The 24,838-nt window shown below is 38.4% G+C and overlaps 1 protein-coding gene across 1 annotated transcript in view; it reads left to right on the forward strand.

Annotated features, from left to right (window-relative positions):
• The first annotated feature begins 362 nt into the window (after positions 1-362).
• Positions 363-24,838, forward strand: part of LOC144454172 (regulating synaptic membrane exocytosis protein 2-like) — a 238,910-nt gene continuing 214,434 nt past the window's right edge. The window contains exon 1 of the mRNA XM_078151795.1: positions 363-905. Coding sequence (XP_078007921.1) covers positions 736-905 — 170 coding nt within the window. The 5' untranslated portion in view covers positions 363-735. The remainder of the gene's footprint in view (positions 906-24,838) is intronic.

Consider the following 24,838-nt stretch of genomic DNA (forward strand, 5'->3'; position numbering starts at 1 on the left):
CGCGCACTTACGCTCACACTTTCCAATCCTCAGATTTCCTTCCCAAACAAGCACTTCTTACATCCAGTTTTCTAACACTCTTAAGGCACACGCTTGCCCACCTCTTCTAAACATACTCCGCCCATTCTCACCTCTCAACCAGTTTCCCTAACTCCCCCAATCCACACACACCGGCACAGACACACACTTACTCCATACCGCTGTCTGGCTTTCTCACTCTCACACTCCTAGTTACCCCACCCCTCAACCGTTCCCTCCACCTTCCTCGTTCCACCCTCCCTTGGCACTTGTCACACTCTCTAGACCTCTTTCCTCTTTACCCCCCACTTTCCAATCTCTCTCTCTCTCTCTCTCTCTCTCTCTCTCTCTCTCTCTCTCTCTCTCTCTCATCCCCATCTCTTCACTCTCTCCACCCCTTCCCCTCGGAAAGAAGAAAAGAAACCCAAACTACTCACTCCACAACCCCTCCTTTCTCTCTTCTATCCCCTCCCCCCAACTCTCGCCTTCTCCCCTCCCCCCTGCTATTTATTTATTGGGGGAGGGGGGGTGTTGCCGTTGATTGAAAGAGTATTGATTTGTATGTATTTCTCCCAGCGCTGGTGGCCGCCGCCGCCCCTGCCACCGCCACTGCTGCTGTTGCTGCCGCCACCGCCGATACCGCTGCTGCCGCCGCTGCTGCCACCGCCACTTCAGTTGCTACAGTATTTCCCATAGTGTTGTTCAGCTCCACCAAACATGTCGGCTCCTGTCGGGCCCCGGGGCGGCCCTGCTCCTCCTCCTCCTCAGCCGCCTATGCAGCCCGAGATGCCCGACCTCAGCCACCTCACCGAGGAAGAGAGGAAAATTATTCTAGCAGTCATGGACAGGCAGAAGAAAGAAGAGGAAAAGGAGCAATCGGTGCTCAAGTAAGGACCACCGCTCCTTGTCCGGTTCTCTTTTTCCCCTCCCCCGGGCCCCCCTCCTTCCATCCCTCCATCCTCTTCCCTCCCCCCCCGGCGTCTAGACGGAACCTTGTCTTTGGGTCATTCCCCTCCCTCGTTATTATTTTCTCTTAGTCGCGCTGTCGGGTGCGTTTTTGAGGAGGGTTGTTTGGTGTTTTATCGCCTCGGGTGTTTTCCGTGTGTCTGTGCGCTGGTGGTGATAGTGGTGGTGGGGCTGTGTGAAACGGTGTTTAAGAGGGGGACGGTGCTGATGTTAAGGGTGCTGCTGGCGGAGGGAAGAGGGGGAGTTTTATTTTGAGCAGTTTTATTTTCCAAATGCCTTCCGGTTTTCCCTCGTATTAGATTTGCTCTGGGGAGGGGGGTGGGGTGTGTGTTCCGGCGGTGCAGGTGCTGAATTGAGGCTCCTCTGCGTCCCTTCACCGTTTCCCCTCCACCCCCCTCTTGGAGGCAATGACTGGGGCAAGGAATCCAATATGGCCGTGCACAGGTGCTCTCCTCACTGGTGCTGGTGCAAAAGAGGGCTGAGCCGGTAGTTCAGATGTGACGGGTTAGAGGCCTCCGGTTTGGCTTTCTCCTTGAATGCAGTTCTGCCCCTGAACGTTTTTGGAGGTGCAGAACTGACTGGGACGTGTGTGGAAGTGAGCAAAAGGGCGGATACGTATTCTAGGGGCCTAGGCTCAGCCTAGCTCTGGGTGGGTGTGCAACCGGCGCCATCTTCCAACCCCTCCCCCTCAGCGTATTTCAACACCCCTGCACTCAGCAGCTCTTCCTGTTTGTAACTACTAAATCTGTTTAATCCAGAAGGACCGATAGTTTCCACCACTACTACACTTTTGGGTGCTTTCTGCCATGTGAAGTTCTGTTATTCCTATGAATAATCTAGGGGACTGGATTTTCCTTAGGCTGGAAGCAGCAGCAATACCGAGAGACACATTTTGGACGCGGTTTAGCAGTTCTGTAACTTCAGCACCAGGGAACTGTCCAGACAGGGCTGTGTATCCATTGCTTTGAAACTGTTTCCGCTGTCTGTCAGTGTTGCTCAGAGATTTGTTTGGTCAGGTTCCCTTTATATGTTTTATGGCTATGTGATTCCTTAGAAGTGCAGTATGACGGAGACTGTGAAGAAGACATGTCACCTTAAAAAAGCCACACTTTGTCGGAGTATGATATCTATGTATACATTTAAGACAGCTTAATTGTCAGAATTGAGGAGATGAAAGCCCTTTGCAGTGCTATCAAATGGAACTTGCCCATATTCTAGGCTTACTTCTTACACACCACAGAAGCGCCCAAAGAAGAGTGTTTCAGTATGATGAAACTACCACACTGACCTCTAATAACTTAGAGGATTAAAAAAAAAAACTCTGTGTTTAGTAGCCTTTCTTGTTCTATAAACAAACCATTCGTTTTCTCTGTGTATACACAAGCATACATAATATGTATTAGTTTTTAATTATATTTCATATTTTTTATGAAAACTACTACTTAAAATAGTTTATTGTGTCAACAGCACATTTTCATTAGATACTCATAATACTTCCAGAAAGGCACTGTTCCTCTAAAATAACCAATTATCCATGTTATCATGACCCCTGTACTTACGTTACTTAAAAATAATTGGTGTTGGAGAGCTAATATCTGGATTTTAATGCTTGTTTGGCAATTTATTTGTTCCATTAGTAGACTGTGCTATGAAAAAATTAACTCATTTAAATAATTTATTTCACTTAATGGACAATAATGCTTTGTTTTCTAAAAACCTTTTAAGTATAGCTCAAAATAAAGATTTTGCCGAAAATTCTTGAAAATTTTTATCTGTAGAAAATTGAAATGATATTTTTCTGTAATTGTTACTTACAGTAAATCCAATAAAGTGGTGCTTGAGTGTTGGTACTGCTACTTAAGTAAGAGAGAGATTGTATTGCTGTAATTCACATATTTTGATGTAACTTGTATTTTTATTTCTATGAAACTTTTATTGTAAAATTACATATTTAATCAAAATACAGTTCAATTATGATATACACAGTAAAAATTCAGTTAAAACATATTAGAGAGAAATGTAATAATTTGTGATATACTCATTTCCAACAGCATGTAATGCCAGATTGACAAATATATTTCTACCTTTATTATTGTTAAGTATTTTTTTAATGGTTACCTATTATAAGATTCCAATAGGGTTTAGAAATATTGGAGTAATTTTTTTTTAGGAATATTGGAGTAAAATGCTACTTCCAATGCTTTAGGAATATTGGAGTAAAATCAAATTTGAAAATTGTTTTCCCTTTTACTGTAATCATACAGATATTCAGTCAAACTTATAGGCACTAGCTTGTGACACTGCTCAAAATTTATTAGCAAAACCTACAATTGTAGTAAGCCTTTTCCAGGTAGGTCTATGTGTATATAGTGCATCTATAGCTAAACTCATGCAGTAAGCAAACACAAGCAATATTTGTTCGGTAAATATTAACATTATATTTGCATAGTTTCTGATAAAGACTAGCCCAGTTTATGCTGATGTACGTTCATATAATTTATGAAAGTATACTGATAAATACCTTATTCAGTTTCTTAAAATATGTGTGTATGTTTATATGTGTGTGTGCACATACATACATACATACATGTATATATCTGTGTCTGCTGTATCATTTTGTAACTTGGACTTCCAAATTTATTGTGCACTGATAATTGACTATCCAGAGTTAGAGAATTCATAAGATCACAGATTTAGGTACATAGGATCATAGAGTTGAAGGGACCTCAAAGATCATCTAGTCCAACCCCCTCATTTTGCAGATGAGGAAGGTGAGGCTGAGGGAGGTTAAGTGACTAACTTAAGGCCACAGAGGTAGTAAGTATCTGAAATGAGATTATTATTATTATTATTATTATTATTATTATATTATTACAAAGATCTTAGCACAAAGGCTTAATTATTTAAGAAAGAGTTTGATTACTTCAAAGACTTAAAATGTCTTACTTTTGTTTTAAATTGTAGAAAAGTAAAAAGAAAGAAGAAGCATAAGCATACAAATAATACCTTTTTTGTTATTAGAACAGAGAGTTAAAAAATCAAAGCTGATAAAGTTGGCATTAGTAGGAGTAGCAAGGAGAGCCCTTAAGGTACTTGCTAGCATTGTAAAATGTTGGTATTTATGGACAAAACCCTAGCTTTTCTGCAATAAGCACTAGTTATTCAGTTATGGTTTAATAGACTCCTTGATCCTCCTTTTTTTTTTTTTTATTGCTGTAGTTCTTTTGTTGTTGGCATCTCTACCAAGTAGGTGGACAGAGACAGAAAGAGGAAGTGGAATTCAGAGAATAAGTTCTGCTACTTTTTGCCAGCTTTGGCTTAAAAAAATAATGTTCTAATAAATTGATTCCTTTGACTCAAAGGTTTTTGGATAATCTCTAAACTCTTCTAATCAGTTATACTTTTCCTCATTAGTTTGTGTAATCAAGAACTGCTTATATTATTATACTTAACACTTCCCTCAGTGCCTACCTAATTCAAGACCCACATTTTTCAGAAAGCTTTCTGTACCATAATAATGCCATTTGCCTAGGACTTTTATACTTTTCAGAAAACTTTCACATGTTTTATCTAGATCTATTATGACTTTTCACTTCTTGGAATTTCTGTAGTTGGTTTACTATGATTTTTTTAATGGATGGAATTATTCACTCTATAAATGTCTTTTTTCATGCTTACTTAAATATTATCAGAAATCATATGTGCTATAACAGTAAGGAAATACACAGAAATTATTAGAAAGTTCATTCATTCCTTTAGCAAATATTAATCTATTTATTTTTGTATGTATGTCCAGGCCTATAATTTCATTGATGTAGGGAACTCATGAGGAAGCTATTTCTGACAATTAAGATCACCAAATGTTGTACAACTTATATGTTTAGAGAGTTGCTGGGGCCACTAAGGGATTAAGGCACTTGCCCAGATCACCCAGAGCCAGTATATGTTAGGGCCTGAACTTGAGGTTTTCTGTACTTTGAGTACAACTCTCCTTTTACTCCCCTATATACTTACCATATGCATCACAATATCTCATAGAAGATACAAGATTAACTATCAAAAGTTGGGAAGCTCTCAGGTATATCCTTATTTTGTTTAAATATTCTGTTAAAATTGAGGAATTAGTTAGCTATTTCAATAAGAGAATTTTATAGTCAATTAAGTAAAAACTGTTATGACAGAGTGATAAAACCATTTAGATGTATAGGCTATTCAGTGTATGGATAAATGGCTATAAATGGTCTTTTAAGAGTTTAGCCTGATAGGAAATTTATGCCATTTAATCATGTAGGCATATAACATGAAAGAGTACTAGACTGACATAGAAATTATTTGAATTTTTTACTTTCCACATCTAAACTAAAACTATATTGGTGATTTTAAAAGAAGTTATTTTGTTATCCTGTGAAGAAAAACCTAATTAATAAATTCTACATAGTTTCTTTTCTTTAATGCAAATAGGAGTACTAATAGCATGTCTTCACAAAGATAAACATATTTTTGTAAAGGACAAGCCAATTTTTGGCAACAGTGCCTTTCTACCTGAATAGAATACCCTGGAAAAACTTTTCACAAGTGCCTCATTTATTTATTTATTTATTTATTATTCATTCATTCATTCATTCATTCATTCATTCATTTATTTATTTATTTGCTGATTTATTTATTTATTTATTTGTTTATTTATTTATACTGAGACAGTGCCTCTGGAGAGAATTTTATACTATATTGTATAATTAATAAAACTTTAACTTAGCACAATTATCTTAAAAGAAATAAAATCCTGAAATATAGCTCCTTGAGGTCAGGGACTGTTTCAGTTTTGTTTTTGTATTTCTGGCACCTACTAGAATATCTTGTGTATTACAGCTTTTAACACATACATGTGGAATTTTATCAACTTGACAATAATAACACTGCATGCCAGATATGAAGTAAAAAGGGAGATGTACACCTGGAAAAGAGGAAGATTGTTGTTGTGTCATTTTCAGTCATGTCCAATTATTTAGACATTGTCTTGGCAAAGATACTGGAGTGGTTTGCCATTTATTTTTTTTGTTTCATTTTACTGATAAGGAAACTGAGGCAAACAGGGTTAAATGACTTGTCCAGGGTCACACAACGACTAAGTGTCTGAGGCCAGATTTGAATTCAGGAAGATGGGTCTTCCTGACTCCAGGCCTAGTACTCTATACACCGTACCACCTAGCACCCTTTCCATTTCTCCCTCCCCCCAAAAAAAGAGGAAGATGGGATTATCAATTACAGAAAAGTTCAGTGGAAGGTTATCAGGACAGTGAAAGACATGGAGTTCATGTCACATGAGGATTGGCTGAAAAAAGTAGGGATGTTTATTTTGGAGAAGGGGAGATTTTCTGTGTTTGTGTGGGTGGGGCATGATAGCTCTATTTAAGTTTTTAAAGAATTGTCACAGTGAAATGGGAATAGACTTGCTTTATTTTGCTCTAGAGATCAGAAATAGGAGCAATGAATAGAGGTTTTCCAAAGGTCAATTTGGGCTTGATATCTAAGGAAAATCATACTATCCAAAAGTGAAATGCACTGCCTTGGGAGGCAGTGGGTTCCCAATGACTGGAGATTTTCAAATGAAGGCTGTATGAGCACTTGTTCCATTTGTTGGCTATATTGTAGAGGGATATCTTGTTTTTGTGTGGGTTAAACTGGGTTGCCTTTGAGTTCTCTTCCAACTCTGAGTTTCTGTAATTAGCAAAGCAGCATTCCCTTTGGTGCTATTTCTTCAATTTGTACTTTTAGTTGTGTTGGAGTCCTCTAGAGAGTGACTGCCTACTGAATGATTCAAGGGGTAAACATTTGGGGCTTTACCTCTAATGCTGTAAGTCCAACCTAGTAACCCAACTAGTGTGTTATCAGATAGTAGATTCAGTTTTTATCAAAGGCATTCACTCAAATGGCATAGCAAGAATATTCATCTCCAAAACCTACGGCTCATTCTCCCACAAATACACAGCATCAATAGGAAAAGTGGGCTCAAACTTTACAATTTTTGTGAAGCATATGGGTAGAACACATATGACAAAGGCATAACAACTGGTGCTTTAGGATTGGGAAGTCCTCTCTCTCTCTCTCTCTTCATAGTCCTTATGCAGTTCTTCTTGGGGACAGTATCTTACACCTTCCTCTCCACCATGAAATGTCATGTTCTTAAAGCCACCTCCTTCCTTGGGTGACTGCCTTTCCTCATCCATCTGTCCTTGGTGTGTTTCTCTGCTCCTAAATATAGGCATATCTTCTGCCATAAGCCATTGCCACTCTGATGGATGGTGCAGCTGCCACCTTCCAGGCCTCCAAAGGGATTCAGACCTTTTGGAACTCACAAGGACATTGCCAGTCCTGGATATGTCCATTATGGCCTGCCTGTCTGTCTGCCTAAGATTAGGAATGAATGGGCACAAAAGAGGCAGAAGCAGCCATGTGCTCATAGCCACACTGAGGGAAAGTGGGAGACAGTGCTGCTGCCCCCTCCCCACCAACTCACAGGTCCAGCTCAAAATAGTCCCTACTCTTTGCAGTCAGAAAAGCAAGAAAGCCAGCAAAGGTAGAGAATGTTCCTTTTGTAGTTCATTGACTGAGTCATCAGCTCTTCTGGCTAGTCAGCCAATTAAAGAACTCTATGTCATCACACAGTACAAGCCCCTCAGGCTCTTGAATCTTTCATACAGTCAATAGGAAGCAGACAGAGAATATCAGGGCATACTTCAAGAAATGACCGGTCTACCACAACTTAAAACTTTGAATTGTTTCATCTCTCTTCCTTATTCCCTACTAGCAATCTATTCTTGAATCAGGTTGTTCCAAACTCTAAAATAACTTTCATGTCTGTCCTCTGTTCTAGTTTGGGCATTAGGTATTTCTCCTCTGTATTATTATAATAGCTTTTCTAGGTAATCTTTCTACCTCTATTCTACCTCTATTCTCTCCCTTTTTCAGTTTATCCTTTACACCATTTCAATTCATTTCAACAACCATTCATTAAAGGCCTACTATGTGCTAGGCACCTAAAACAAACAAAACATAGGAGTTCCTTCTCAAAGAGATTAAGTTCTACTAGGGGATTTAGCATGGTTAGAGATAAGGAAATACAAAGTAATTTCTGGGGGAAGAGACTGCAAATAGCTGGAGGGTGGGAAATGGGTCAGAGAAAATTTTGCAGAGGTGGCACCCAGTCAAGCACCACTACCAAAGCCATCTTTCTAATATGCAAGTCTGATCTATGACTAAAGGAATAGTGGTATTATAAACAGAAATATGGATTCAACAAGTATGACATTTTTATAGATAATGAGTTCTTCTTAAATTGGAGATGTCTGTGAGAAAACTAGGTAGAAACATGCATCAAATAGTTGGGAAATTTTGGACTGGGGCCCAGGGGGGAGATCAGAAATGAAAACATACATCTGGGCATCAGCTGCATTGATGTGATAATTGAAGTTATAGGAGTGGCAGATTGTCAAGGTAGAGAGTATAGAGAGAAAAGAAGAGGATTGAGGAGCAAATTTGGAGGTACACTCTCACTTAGCAGGTGAGATATGAAAGAAGAAAAGGAGATTAAGAAGGAATCATTAGAAAACTAGGAAGAGAGTGAGGACAGAGCAGCACCCTGGAAGCTAAGGGAAAAGAAAGTATCAAGAAGGAAGAAGTGATCATTAGTGGTAAATACAGAGTGGTCAAAGAGGTAGATGACTGAGAGAAAGTTACTGGATTTGGCAGTAAGGAAGGTGAGAAACATTGTTAGAAGGCAACAAGTGGTTGCTGTGGAAAGGGAAGAGGGTTGAATCCCTAAAAGGAAGGCAGGAAGGAAGGAAGGAAGGAATATTAAACAAACTGATGGACTAATTAGAGGTATTTAATTTGTGAAAACCTGGTACCATTTCAACCCCAAAACCTCCCTAGTTACAAGTCAGCTCCCCCAAATTTTCTTTCCTTACATGTAATACAATTGTCAGTCAAATCATTTGACTTCCAACCTTTCTGAAAGCCATCCTTGATGTGACCCAGATGCTTAGATTACACAACAGGTATCACCCCTGCAACATCTCTGATCAGTGGACATCCAGTCTCTTCTTGGGGAGCTTTCATGAGGGAGACAAATTGCCTTCTACCTTGGTACTGTTCTGATTGTTAAGCTTTTTTTCCTTTATGTTAAGCTTAAATCTGATTCTCCCAGATTTTCCCTCCAGGAGCCAAGCAGACAAGACATATCTTCCACTTGATGGTTTTTCAAATACCTGAGGCTATCATGCTCTCTATTCTCTCCTTTTCTTCCACCCAGTCATGTATTTTCCAGGTTAAACATGCCTAATTCCTTTATCTGATCAGCTTGGTCACCATCCTCTTACTTATTGTGAGGAAAAATTTTCTAATAATTAGAGCTATCCCAAAATGGAATGAGTTGCCTCAGGATGTAGTGGATTTCTGTTCCCTGGGGTCTTACGGCAGAGGATGGATGAACAATTATCAGAGATATTGTAGAGAGAATTGCTGTTCAGGTAGAGGTTGGAGTAATGGCCTCTGAGATCCCTTCTAGCTGGAAAGTTCTGAGTCCTGTGACTGACACTCATGTGTTAATATACTTTCTAGGAAGACAATATAGCTCAGGGATCCCAAAGACAGGAGTATTGCAGCAATATCCCTACTGCTACAATTCTAAGCAGACAATATAGACGTCTAAACATTCAATATTGCTCTAAAATGGAATTGAGAAAGCCTGGTAATAAAGCATATATTTATTACATGAAAGGCTGTGAAAGGATGTATGCTGCTTCAGAAGGCCATGCATTTTTCCTCTCTAGAGATTTTCAAGTGATGGACAACTGGCTGACTGCTTGTTGGGATATTGTAGACAGGCTTCCTATTCACAAATGATTTGAACAAGCTGAGCCTGTAAGCTCCCTTCCAATTCTAAGTCAGAGAACTGAGGTTCACGGCCAGCCTCCAATAATTCTTACCTGTGACCTTGGCAAATCACATAACCTATTGATTATGGTTGGATTCTAAGATCTCTAAGATCCTTTGTAGCTCTAAATTCTATGAGCCAATTTCCCTTCTCTGGATTTCTTGATGCAGAAGAGCAATTTTCAAGATTTAATATAGAGGGATTTCTTGTCCAGGCAGAGTTTGGACTAATGGCCTCTGAGTTTTCTTTTCTTTTTTCTTTTTTTGGAAGCAATTGGGGTTAAGTGACTTGCCCAGGGTCACGCAGCTGGTAAGTGTCTGAGGCCAGGTTTGAACTCGAGTCGTCCTCGCTCCAGGCTGGTGCTCTATCCACTACTCTTCTCCCTCTGAATTTTCTTCATCCTGTGACTGCTCTATGACACAGTCCAGTGTTTGGGTCCTGTTCAGAAAGGTTATGAAGTTTGTCTTTGCTTTCATATCATCACAACTAAGTCAAACTTGCAGGTTTTTCATATTTCATCATCTTTGACTCCTTCCCTGCCCTCTTTGATCCTATGCTACATGACTTGTTATTGATCAATAGTGACTAAAATGAGAAGGGCAGATTTTTTTTAGGCAATTGGAGTTAAGTGACTTGCCCAGGGTCACACAGCTAGTAAGTGTCAGGTGTTTGGTCTGAGGCTAGATTTGAACTCGGGTCCTCCTGACTTCAGGGCAGGTACTTTATCTACTGTGCCATCCAGCTGCCCCTAGAAGCTCAGATTTTTGATCAGGTCTCCCTGACCAGCAACCTTTTTGTGCCACCTCTAAAACTGTCTACTCTTTCTCCTTAGAAGGCTGGATTGGTTGCTTTACTTCCATATATGGATTTTTTTTTCATTAAACAATGTCTAAATTAGTAATGTTGTAGCATGTTACTTTGTATCCTCAGCATGAAGCAAGCCAATGACAAAGCTCCACACCACCAGGAGTTTATCTAATGCAACCTGATAGAGAGGCCATAATAGAACAGAGTGGCTAAGGATATAATCATGAAGGGCAATAAAAGAGACTTTTCCTTAAAAATAAAATTGTCCTGGGGGCACCTAAGTGGCACACTGGATAAGCTCCAGCCTTGGAGTCAGGAGGATATGAGTTCAAATGTGGCCTCAGATACCTGACACTAGCTGTGTGACCCTGGGCAAGTCACTTAACCTCGATTGCCTCACCAAAAAAGGCAAAAGAACAAACAAAAAAACCCAACACCTGTCTTTGTAGATAATACTTAAAAAAAAACTTCCTTCAGTAATGCAGATGACCACACCATGGAAATTCTGTATACTCAGGATTACTTCAGTATTATATGACAGAGAATCCAGAAAAGTTCAGCTAACCACAAACATATTTAATGAGCATGAATTCTGTATCCATTGTGATTTTGTTAATTTGGTTAATGATAGACTCATAAAATGAGAATGGACCTTATAGATCATTTTCCAGATTAAAAACTTCACTTGTCAGATGCGGATCAGAGAAGTGATTTATGCAAGGCCATGCAGCTAGTTGGAAGCAAGTTAATTGGGACTTGAACACAGACTTCCTGACTCCTAGCTTTGTACTCTTCCCACTATTCCAAGCTGCCTCTCATTGAAAGTGTGATTCATTTGTTCATTTGAAACCATGGTCCACACAGGCAATGATAGCTGCATTATACATTGCCAAATTGTTAGAAAAATAGTATTTTTAGTCATGTTATAGAACTTAAGAATTGACATATTTGTCTTGCTGAGGGGTTGATCATTTACTTGCTTGTTAGATATGAAATATCATTTTTAGAAGAAGGAATGATTAGATTACTGTAATTCTGAAATGTATTTACTAAAAGTTTAAGTTATTTCAGTGCAATTTTTGTATTCTTCCTCCACCCACCCTGGAATTATGTTTTGGGATTCACTTTAGGATTTTTAAAGAGTTAATAAAAAACACAAAATAACTTTTGTCAGGAATTATTGTGTAAATAAGAGGTCTTGTCCATATAACATTTGAGTCATTAACCCATAATATTCCATTACTCAGAAATAGCTAAATTATTCCATAGGAGTTATAAAGAAAATCTAGGTAAACACAAAGACTATGGTGATCCAGCTCATCTATATGTAGCAGAAGCTACTACCACTGTGGTAGTACTCTCAATTACTGGTCAATTGAGGTAGTTTTTTTCCCCCTCACATTACACAGTAAAATCTTTATCTTTGCATTTTGGAACTGGGATTATAATTGCATTCACTTCCATTGCTAACCTTCAAGTATTTGAAGGGCTAAGGGATTATGCTTCTTTTGCCTGTCCCCAGAGGGCAGAATTATAAACAGTGGGTGGGAAGTTGGCAAAGAGGTTAATTTAGCCTTGAGTAAGGAAAAATCTTCTAAAAATTAGCATTATCCCAAGGTGGACCAGGCTGCCTCTGTACATAATAGAGTCCCCTTTACTGGAAATCTTCAAATAGAAACTTTGAGGTAGAGGGCATTCCAATGCAGGTATAAAAGGGTTACACCAGATGGCTTTTGAGGTACTCTCTGACTTTGGTGTTTTATGACAGTGATTGAAGGATTTCCTAATTCATTACATTTCAAATAATATGCATAAGCAATGGTAGAATGAGTAGATAAAAGAGGACTATTCCATGGTGAAAATAGTATGAGGAAGAGAAAAAAGCATTTATTAGGTGCTTACTGCTTGCCAGGTCCTGTGCTAAGTGGCTTACAAATATTATATCATTTGATCCTCCCAACAACCCTGGGATGTAGGTGATATTTTTATCCCTATTTTACAGATGAGGAAACTGTAGAAGACAAAAGTAAAGTGACTTACCTAGGGTCACATAGCTAGGGTCTGTGATGTTTAAAAGTTTTAGAGACATAATTTCTGTGTAATTATTTGGTTAATAAGGTTAGCATTTAGGTCAGCAGCACTCTCAAATGCCAAAGAGCTCTCATGGCGTTGGGCTTTTAGTTTAAATGCCCTTGGAAGAGTGGGTATTCCAGAGGGTGGCAATCAACTCTGATTGGTTAACAATTAATGAGAAGAATGAATATTACAATGAGAGGTGGAACCATTCTAATGAAGAATTGGTGGATGTACTTCTAAACCATCCAGCCTTGGGGCAATCTAATCAAAGAATTTACCTACCCCCCCCCCCCCCCAACCTGAGTAGAAGAACATAATGGGCTTGCCCACCTGGGTGGGGTCTGAACAAGATTGTTAAGAAAGTTAATCCAATCTTATTATCAGTAATGTCCTTCAGAGATTCAACAACCTACTGGTTTCTGAAAAAAAAAATCCTGGTCCTAATTCAATAGTGGATTATTAATATGAGGGAGAACTAATCTGTTCTCTCATGTCTGAGGTTAGATTTGAACTCAGGTTTTTCTAACTCCAGCTGTACCACTTAGCTACCTGGTGGATACTGGGCTTGAATTTCCCCCTTTGACACTTACTAGCTGTGTGGTGAGGGGTATTTAGTGTCTCAAAACCTCAGTCTCTCTATCTGGAAAATAGGGATAATGATACCTTCATTGTTTATCTCACCAGATTGCTGTGAGCAAACTGTAAAACTCTATCTAAATGTGAATTATTAATCAATCATGTAGCTTATTGCTCTATGATTTAATAAATTTATCACATAAATTACTGTTTGAATTAAAATTTCAGAAGGGTTACAAACCATTGGCAGCCTTTTCTTTTTTTTTAAATGTTATTCACCAGTTTGTGTATCCTATTAATTATCTGTAGTTATCCGTAACCTTTCCTATTATACTTACTAAATTCACCATGAAATTAAGAGTTTGATTTTTTTGGGGTACTACTTTTATAATTTGGGGATATTTAATGCTCTTTAAGAATTTTTGCAAATGAAAATTTAATTACATCTCAACTGATCATCTGTCTCTCTAGTTTGTATAATTAACCCACTGGAAAAATAGTGGGAAAAAAGCAAACCATCTCCAAAACAAAGTAGAAAATATATATTTTTAGAGATTAAAAAAAGAAATCCAGCACACATCAGCAAAAATGACAGTAAAATGCATGATTTTTTAGAAGTTTGAGAACATTATGTCTTATTTGGAATAGGAATCAGTAAACCTGCCTAAAAACCTCAGTTCTTACTTACTGCTGTGTGACCCTGGGCAAGTTATTAAGCCTCTTTGGGCTGCAGTATCCTTCCCTGAAAATGAGGAGTTGGGACTAGATTGTCTAACGGGGTTCTTAAACCTTTTCCACTCATGACCCACAGTTTAAGAAGTGTTGGCAAGACGTCTGAAGTCTTTTTCAAAATGTTCAAGATCTATGATCCTATAATCTAGTCAACCAGTAAGTCAATAAATATTTATTAAGCACATACTTTGTGCTACATTCTGGGCTAGGTTCTGGGGACAAATATAATTTTAAAAAGTCCCTGCTTTCAAAGAACTTAAATTTTAGTGAAAGTGATCATATGAGTTAATTTATGAAGTGCTTTGCAAACCTTAAGGCACTGCATAAATGCTAGCTACAATTAATTATTATTGAAAGTTATCAAGAAAAAATATAAAATTGAGAACTTAGTGTAACTAGATAATGTCAATAAATTGTTGTAAATGGAAAGTACGACTTTAGATAAGACATGCTTTTCTCAAAATTGTAATTGCAAAATTTTTGTTTGCCTTGCTTAGTTTTGCATTTTGTGTCATTGTAGCAATTAGAGTTTAATATAAGCCAAGTTGATGCTAGTTATTTTTGAATAGCCTGAAAACTGCTCTTGTTTCCCCTCTCTTTATAAGGCAGGCTTTGAAAGGTCTTTTGCTACTTTTATGTCCTCAGTCTTGATTGACTATTAGTGCTATTAACATATAGAAAATGACATTTTTTGACCTGAAACCAATGCAAAATTTTTGTTCAGCATCTAGAAAATATGATACTTTAGATTTTTGATCTACATTTGCTGACTGTCTGAGAATATTCTTGGATACTTGGTTCATGTGAATTTTTAGACTAGGCATTTAGTTTCTGTTTGTTCCATTATTTAATTAAAAATCATCTGTTGAAACCTAATTTCCTTAGGTACAAATCATCACAAGTTATGATTAATGCTTAAAAGATACTGACTTTCCATGTGATCTGTGGATGATAATTATAATAATTATAACTATAGTTATAATAATAGGTAGCATTTACATAGTACTTTAGGGTTTTCAAAGTGCTTTATAAATATCATCTCATTTTTATCTTCACTACAATCCTGTGAGGTAGGTGCTATCATTACCCCCATTTTATAGAAGATGAAACTGAGGTAGACAGATTAAGTGACTTGCCCAGGGTCATAAGTTTATTAAATGTCTGAGGCTAGATTTGAACTCTGGGCCCAGCTCTATCCACTGTGCTACTGTGGATGCAAACTTGATTAATAGCAGCGGAAATGTTGGTTGGTTGCTTATTATCCTTTGTTCTCAAAGAGGATCAAAATGACTTTATCACAGGGGTGATTTCTTTTGATTCGTGCATAAATTGGATTTAAGTGAGGCAGAGTTGGAGTCCGTTGGCAAGACAAAAGTTATGACAACTGGAGATGGTTTGGGAAGCTGTGGATGACCTTGACATCTTTGATGTCTAACGAAGCGCTATGTACTTTACAGCGCCTGCCATTGGAACAAATTGTTCTCACACATTCGTTCTTCTGGGGGAAGTCTTCACATGTTTGGGGTAGACTCCCCTCAACTCACTGATGGGTTTGAGACCCCTTGGTACCTTTAACCTGGTTTAAAAGCCCTTCTTGGAGCCATAGGTGAGAGTTGGGTGAATCAGGTGGACACCAAAAGTTGATAAGCAGCCCTGAAAAGGTCTAAGTAAACCCCCACACCAGAGGGTCTAGTCTTCCCTGAACATTCCATATACCCCAGCTGGAAAAGTACTGTCCACACAACCACTATATATGTGAAAGTGGTATTATAAGTATCACTTATCCCCATTTTACAGATAAGGAAACCTTGAGACAAAGTCTACTGACTTACCCATAGTTATATAACTAGTAAAATGTCAGAGAAGGGGCTTGAATTCTGTTTTTCTGATTTCAAGTCCCCACTCCCACCCCACTCTTTCCTCTATGCCAACCTTCCTGTAATGTAGTATTGCATTATTTTTTCCATGTAAGTTACTTTTTTTCAAACCTTATTTTTCTGTCATGAAATTAATATGGGTAATAGAGAAGCTGGGCTTAGAGTCAGAAAGACTTGCATTTGAATCCTGTTTCATATATTTAAGACAATTTTAAGGTCAGCCAGCCTTATTAACATTTTCTCCATTACTTTCTTAAGTCTAGACAATCAACAAAACAATAAATCAAGCCCTGATTTGGACCATTTGCCAATTTCCAAGATGTAAATGCTCACACTGAAAATTTAACAATCCGAGGCTGGTTGGATCTGCTTCCAGCACACCTCTGCTCTCCTCTGTAAAATGAAAAGAATAATGGTATCTTCTTCATAGAGTTGTTATATTGCTAAAATGAGAAATTACATTGCAAGGACTATATTAATATGAGTTCTCCACATCTGATAAGTGTTAATATATAGTAGTTCCCAATGTTTCTCGTGGGTCATTCTTCTCTTTACTTACATTTTTCTGACCATTTTTTTCTGTTTCATTTCTGTAAAATGGCGTTTTTCAGACTGTATTCTGTAGGTCCTTGCAGGTTCATCAAGTAGTCTAAGAGGTTCTTGGGGGTACAGTTCGAGTAGATTAGAATGGTGATCAATCACCACCATATCCTTTGGACTCTGCCAACATTTTAGTGCTACTGTAGCTTGGGGTAGAGAATTAGCCCTGGGGGGGCCCTGGAATCCTTCACCTTGGAGCCCCAATTCATGCCTTATTCAAAACTGCTGCTGAGTGAAAGGGGGTGCCAGAAGAAGAAAAAGTTTCCTTCAACTCAGTTCAATTCAGCATCTACTATGTGTAAGACAATAAAGGTGGGGGGATGATAAAGTCGTTGCTCTCAAGATGCTTACATTCTGCTGAGTCAGGTGACCTGAGCCAGTGGGGCCTGCCTAGGGCCTTCTACAATTGCAGTGCTCGGGTCCCATACATTTTGTTAATAGAACCCTTGACTTTAATGTACAAACAAACAAATAAACAAACAAAAACCTCAACTCCTATGGTTCCTTCTTTGGGTAGTCCCAGTTTGAGGACCAAAGTTGGAAATAGTCCATGGACTTTGGGATAGTTTTTTCTGGGTTTTATATTCCCTTCTTTCCTTTTCTTCCTCTATTATCTCTGTGCTTTGAGACTTCTCCAATATTTCTGTTGCCTCAAGAAAGTTCCTGATGTTACTCTTTCCCCTTTCCCCTCAAATTCTCTTCCCCTTTTGTTAACTCTAATTTTCCCATTCTTTTTTCCCCAGATCTTCAATTTTCTTTACTATATTCTTTCCTTATTCATTCTTCTTATCTGCTCATTTTTCAATAGGTGTCCTGTGGGAATGGGGACCATGTTACTCAGATTTCCTGGGATAGTCCCAAATTCAATATTCAGCCCCATACATGTCAGAAAAAAAAATTAATTCTTTGTCATATCATGTCTCAGTTTGGGTTTTGAATGCTTTACTCACTGTACCTGTGGGTGCCCCAAAAGCAGTTGAGGAAGGAGTCCGGAGGAAGAAAAAGTCTTCTTAAACTCACATTTCTTTGTTTTCAGTCTCTATCGAACTCCTGTAGTGGATTGTAGAGGAAATGCGATTGATATCTTTTCCTCTTCCATTACATACTGCCCTGGGCTGAACTGCCACATCTATTGATGCATCCCCATTCTTCTCAAGGAGAAATCTGGGTGAGGAGGAAAGCAACCAGGATTCTCAGAGAGCCCTCTTTGTGTTCCATTTAATGAGTTTGAGATGAATAAACTGAGTTTGAGAGAAATGAAAAAGGTTCACTCACTTGGTGCTTCTTTCTTTAAAGTCAGTAAGGAAACTTTAATAATTTAGTAAGTGTGTGTGTGTGTGTGTGTGCATGTGTGTGTGTGTGTGTGTGTATGTGTGTGTCTGTGTTTTAAATTAGCTTTTAAAAATTTGATGCTATTAATGATAGCTGACATTTATATAGCATGTTAAGGATTGTAAAGCACTTTACATGCATTATTTCATTAGATCTTCCCAATAATATGATGAGGTAAGAACCACAAATATTACCTCCATTTTGCAGATGAGAAGTCTGAGGCTTAGAGAGATTAAGTAACTTTTCAAAACTAGCCTTTCCTGATTCCTGGTCTGAAGCTCTTTCCACAGTGCCACATTCTTCCTTCAGGAGGTCGCCATTTAGTTTTAAAAATTAATGAAAATTTGTTACAACACTGGCTCTGTTGAAATTTTGTTTAAAATAAAGGGCTTTAACTATGTGATTTTAATAACAAAGCTTGGCTGTGGAGAAGAATTCACTTTCATCCCTTCTCTGCAGAGGTATGGACCTATTGCTGTTGAATATTATATATGTTGTCAGACCCTGTTGATGTATTGGTTGGTTCTTTTGAGCTGCCTTCTCCACCCCATCTCTTTAAAAATTTTTTTTTCTGTGTTTTTTTTTTGGGCGAGGCAATTGGGGTTAAGTGATTTGCCCAGGGTCACACAGCTAGCATCCCACTTTTTTTTTTTTAAAAAAATTCTTTGTTACAAAGGAGATTCTTTGCATAGAAGAAGGGAGAAGAATATGTTTGTAAATGAAGGTGATATAAAAAAAGGAATCAAAAGTTAAAAAAAATGAAGTGGGTTTTAATACTGCAAAAAATTTGAGCATCACTGCTATTGATTGTATTTTGACCTGGAATAGCAATGATGTATATGCATATGGATATGTACATGTATGTGTATATGTATCTACATTGTATTTTTTTTGCTTATTCCTGTCTGAATGGATTAAGCTGTTAAAAGCTCCTCTTTGCCTTTCATTGACATAACTAGCAGATCCACCTATTCCATGGCTGAAATTAATCTTAGTCAACTTGGTTGCCATTGGAATTCTTAACCACAGCTTTCTGTTCTGACTGATCTGTGGAGTTAATGGCAGAGCCTTAGTGAAAGGCATCATCATCCATTGCATTTCCCTTGAATGCTAAGGCCAGATCCTGCAATGGAAGAGAAATAATATGAGAAAGAGGGACCCAAAGGACATGAATGGCATAGGAAGACTTTGGGAGAATAGGGGTGGGACAGGATTTTTCACTTAGTCTAGCTATCAAACTTGTCTATTTTATAATAACAAGGAGATGTAGAAGCAAAGTATTCTGATATATGTGCCTCTAAGAGAGGCAACCTGCAGCCCTTGTCACCCCCCACCCCTAACACACACCTTGAAGCTTCAGCTTACTAGGGAGATGGCCAAGTAGAGAGATACTAGGTTCCTTTGCCATTACTTGACCTAACTCTTGAGATTGAACTAGGAGACCAAGTCTATCTCCGGCGACCTGGGGGTGAGACTCAGAACTTTAATTTGTTTATATCTCCAACATGAGGTAGAGGATACTGGGATACAGGAAAATTCAACTTGGTATTACTTTAAAAATTTTTTCTATGTGCTATTATTTAATGAGTTTCATTATAGTATTAACTTTGTTGAATAAGTATATCATCACAACCTTGTTTGTTTGCTTATCCTCCAAAATGATAGGTAATAGTAATAGCAAATGTTTATACAGTGCTTTAAGGTTTGCGAAGCTTTGTATATAGATAAGCTTCACAGCAGCCCTAGGAAGTAGGTGCTATTATTTTTATAGATGAGAAAACTGAGGCAGACAGAGGCTTGTGTGACTTTCCCAGAGTCATATAGCTAGTTGTATTAAGCAGGATTAAAACTCATGTCTTTCAGTCTCCAAAGTCCAGCACTTGATCTATTATGCTGCCTATGTGAGTGTGCATATGTATATGTGTGTTTGAGAGAGATTGACATGTATATATGTGTGTGTGTGTGTGTGTATAAAATAGAGAAAGAGGGAGGAGAGAAAGAGGAAGGAGAGAGAGATGGAGATAAATATATATATATATATATATAATATACATATGTGTGAGTGTGTGTATGTATAGAGAGATATGTATAAACATGTGTGTATATACATACATGTATGTATAAACATGTGTGTATATACATACATACATGTATATATGTATATATATATAGAGAGAGTGAAAGAGAGGGAGAGAGATATGTATATGTATATATATATAAAGTGTATGTGTATATATAGAGAAATGTAGAAACGTGTGTGTATATATATGTGTGTATATGTGTGTGTATGTATATATATATAGAGAGAGAGAGAGAGAAAGAGAGAGAGAGAGAGAGAGAGAGAGAGAGAGAGAGAGAGAGATTGATTGGAGATCATGATAAAAGATAAGTGGACTTGTTTTTTCCAAAATTTTTGTATTTTTGAAATTTTATTGGTGTGAGTACTCCTTCCATGAATGAAGATTTGCAACTTTTTCATGTCTTAGAAGATCATACTCTCAGGACTTGACACAGCCACACAATCATTGGTCATCTGGTCACCAACTCTGGTGATAAGCCTCCCTGGCTGGATGACCATTGGTCACCAGCCTGTACTGAAAGCTTTTCCTGTTTGGTAGAACCTGCCAGCACTCAGACTGTGCTGGCACAGCCTCCAATAACCCAGAGCTTCCTTCCTGCCCCGGTGAAACACTGAGATGGTTTTGTGGAAGACTTTTTGCAAAGTTGAGAGAGAGAGTGGTAAAGTAGAAAGAGCCATGAATTTGAAGTCAGAAGACCTCCATTTAAGGGCCATCTCAGCCACTGTGTGACCTCAAATAAGTCACTTAGTTTCTCTTGGAATGAGAAAAACTGCTTCTTAAATAAGAAGGTTAGGTTAGATGACTTCTGAGGCCCATTCTAGCTCTAAATCTATAAACTATGGACTAAAATAATAGAAAATAACATGACAGGCCACATACATTCTGCAACTGAATATAATGCTAATTTGTACTAGTGTTTTACAGACTGGATGCTGTAGTCACTCAAAAGAAATCTGAGTATGTTTCAGATGTATGTTGTAAGTTGCTGTTGTTGTTTAGTCATTGTAATTGTGTCTGACTCTTTGTGACTCCATTTGGGGTTTTCTTGGCAAAGATATGACCCCATTTGGAGTTTTCTTGGCAAAGATACTAGAATGGTTTGCCATTTCCTTTTCCAGTTCATTTTATAGATGAGAAAATTGAGGCAAATAGGGTTAAGTGTATTGCCTAGGGTCACAGAGCTATAAGTGTCTTGAGGCCAGATTTGAACTCAGGAAGATGAGTCTTCTTGACTCTAAGCCTAGTGCTCTATCTACTGCACCACCTAGCTGCAAATAGCTTTTAAAGCTGAAACCTTTTAGAATGACTATTCTCTAATTGATTTCTCCCTTCGTGTGTGTGTGTGTGTGTGTGTACACAGTTATTCTGGGATGGTCAACTCATCCTATGAGTGGAGGCAGCTTTGCATAGTGTATAGAGTTCTGTACTTAAAATCTTAACTCCATTCAAAGATCATTTCTGACATGAATTCGTTGTGTGGCCAAGGGCAAGTCACTCAACTTCTATAAACCTTAGATTCTCTTACCTGATCTGTAAACTGGAGTTAGTGATACCTGTAGTATTTAGCTCACAGATTTGTTGTGAGGTTAGCAGTAAGGCAATAAATGCAGAACACTTTGTAAGCTATAAAGGGCTATTTAAATGTCTGCTGTGATGATGATGATGATGATGATGATGATGATGATGATGATGATGATGATGGGTATTAGATTTTCAGGGTGTTCGTCTGATATGAGACACGCCTAAGAAAAGACCCATCTGATGATAACAATCTTGCCCATAGAACTGCCCTTTACTGTGATCTGGGTTGTTCATCTGGGTTACATGACAAAGGAAAGACCATTTTCTCTAGGAGGACACTGTTATGAAATTCATAGAGTAGGGAGCCCCATTATCATCAAAGATGGTTGCTAGTTCCATTGAAAGTATTCTGTGCACAATCTAACTAGACTTCACATAATGTCTGGTGTAGGGATGGGGCCAGGGACCAGAGTAGTGGTTTCTTCAGGAAACAATCTCCCACACAAGGAAAGTCCCTCTACCTGCAAAGTTCTGTATCTTCTCTGCAGCCATAGTCTAGAGCAGTGTTTATTACATCCTTTGGTTTCAGGACCCCTTTTTACTCTTAAAAACTATTGAGAAGATTCCTCCCCAATAAGCTTTTCTTTATATAGATATTATCTATTGATATTACCATATTAAAAATGAAAAAGTCTTAGTATTATTATGAAAATAGTTTGGACCTCATGGATCTACTGAAAAAGGTCTTGGGGAACCCCAAGAGTCCTGAAGGTGACAACACTTTGGGAAATACTGATTTAGGAAACTGCCTAGAGCAGTTATGTCAAACTCAAATAAGAATGGGGCCTACTGAATCATACATAAGGATTATTTCAGGCAGCATAATGACTTAGAAAACCACATATTAACATTATATATGCTCTATTATATTTTTATTATTTTGTTAAATATTTCCCAATTAGACAGTTTAATTTGGTTTGGCGTGTACCCTAAGTGGTCTGCTCTGCTAGCTGAATGTTTGACACTTCTTTTTGGCTTAGAGGACTGAGAGACTACATCACTTGCTTGGGGTCACCCAGCCAGTGGATGTAGTCTTAGACATAGTAGGCACTTAATAAATGTTCAATTCAGATTCGATGGAATGAGGACTCCTGATGGTAAGGTTTTCTTGTTGCTCTAGTTTGTGGATGACATTGGCATGACTGCATTAAACCCAGGGACAGTATAGAGCCCTGAAAGAGATCACTGACCAGTCCACTCAGGAAAAGCTGTATGAATAAGGAAAATGTAATGCCTAAATTATGATTTGCAGTAGGATGGGACCCCCTTTCCACTTTTGGCAGCTTTTGTTGGCACTGCATGGCCTGAAGGCATGGGAAGTGCAAAGTGCTCATGTTTTGCCTTCAGAGCCTAGGCTGCAGTGAAGTTTTGAGATACAATATGGGCAAGCACTGCTAGAAACACCTCAGATTCATTATGTGTTTGATTTAGGAATTAATTTTTGGTCATTGCGTGTTCAGAAACCTTTTACCGTTACCAAAATTTTCACAACCCCATATAGTGTCGAGACCCACAGTTTAAGAAGCACTGCTTGAGTGTAGATGGATAATGAGCTAGGCCCAGAACTGAATGGAGGAAAAAAAGCAGTCTGAATTGCATTTGCCAAGTTGCACAGTACTCTTACTGATCCCAAGCCATTAGATGCTAGCAAGACAAAGACTAAAATGACAGGGTTGCTGCCCTCGAGAAGTTTACTTCCTATTTGTGGGTAGAAACATGTACACAGTTTAAAAAATGCAAAATATTCACAGTAAATACAAAGCAATTTTTTTGGGGGGAAGCAGTAGCAAATGGAGTGGTTAGGGGTAGCTTGTTGTAGGCAATAGGATGTGAGTTCAGCTTTGAAAGAAGGTAGAGTTTTTAAGAGGCAGAAGGTGAGGATGTAGAGGAGATTCAAGGCAGACATCTTTAGCGGATTCCATAGAGTAAAAGGCAGAGAAGTGGGTGACGGGAAGCCAAGTTTAAGTAACAGCTAATAAGCCAATTTGGTTGGACAGTGAAGTACGTGAAAGGGAGTAATGTGCAGTAACCATGGAAAGGAAAGCTAGAACCAAATTGCAGAGGGTTTTAAATACAAAATGAAGAATTTAGATTTTATCCTCTAGGGGAGAGGGAGCCACTGTAGCTCCTTGAGCAGCGACATAACACATAGTCAGACCTGTGCTTTAGGAATGTCAATTTGGCAGTTACATGGAGGATGTGTTGGAGAGGGGAGACACTTGATGCAGGGAGAACAATTAGGAGGTTATATAATTCTGTAAAATGTAGTTACTGTCCTGAAAGAACTCTTAATCTAATTGGGGGGAGACAAAACTTTCACAAACGACACAGTCGACTAATATATATTTGCTAAACTCTGTTGCCCATGTGGAGTAATTGAAAAAGGGTTTATGAAGATGGGCCCTTTTGGAGCTTTGAAGGTTAGAGTCAACAAGCATTAAGTACCTACTATGGGCCAAGCATCACGTTAAGTGATGGGGCTGAAATGAAAGAGGGAAGCATGAAAGTGTATGGGCAGCCAGAGAAGGAGAAATAAGGAGCTGAGCATAGTAGCAGGACTCATAGGGTCACAGATTTCAAGGTGCCAGGGACCTTACAGGTTACTGAATGCAGCTCCCTAATTTTACAAATGAGAAAACTGAGACCAGAGAGACTGAGTGATTTGCTTAGGGTCATGAAGCTAGTGTCTGGTACAGAATCTGATGCAGGTTGTCCAGACTCCAACGCCAATGCTCATAAGGTTGAGTCATCCCACCTTAGTATTTCTCAATGCTATTCCCTTAAGTGTCTTCCCTGGTATAATTCTGTTGGGTTGCTATTTGGTTTCTTACAAATAAAATGGAACCCTTTCCCAGGCCCAGGCAAGCCATCTCGAGCTACCATCTTGATTTAAACACCTCTTCACTTGACCCCGATTCCCAGTTGCAATCTAGTGACAGCTTGCAGCATAACACAACTTGAAATGTAGGTTAACCCACTGGATGTTAGAAGTACTTAACCACAAAAGCAGGCTTCCAGAAAACCCAAGAGACATTTAGAGGGAAGATGTAATTCCAGAGGACATATTGTTGATCTGGAGCTTCTAGTAGAAAATCAAGGAACTTTTTCTGTAGTTCTCCGTAGACTATTTCTGAAACCAAAGCAAAGAAACACATTATAAAGTCCATTTATATAGTTCCACACCATAAATTTATGTGTAAAACAAGGCCATAATATTTGTTAATAAGGTTTTTATGTTAATTTTTTGATGGCCAAAG

This window comes from Phascolarctos cinereus, unplaced genomic scaffold (genome assembly GCF_003287225.1).
Source record: "Phascolarctos cinereus isolate Bilbo 61053 unplaced genomic scaffold, phaCin_HiC Scaffold_4;HRSCAF=312, whole genome shotgun sequence".
NCBI classification, from domain to species: Eukaryota; Metazoa; Chordata; class Mammalia; order Diprotodontia; family Phascolarctidae; genus Phascolarctos; species Phascolarctos cinereus.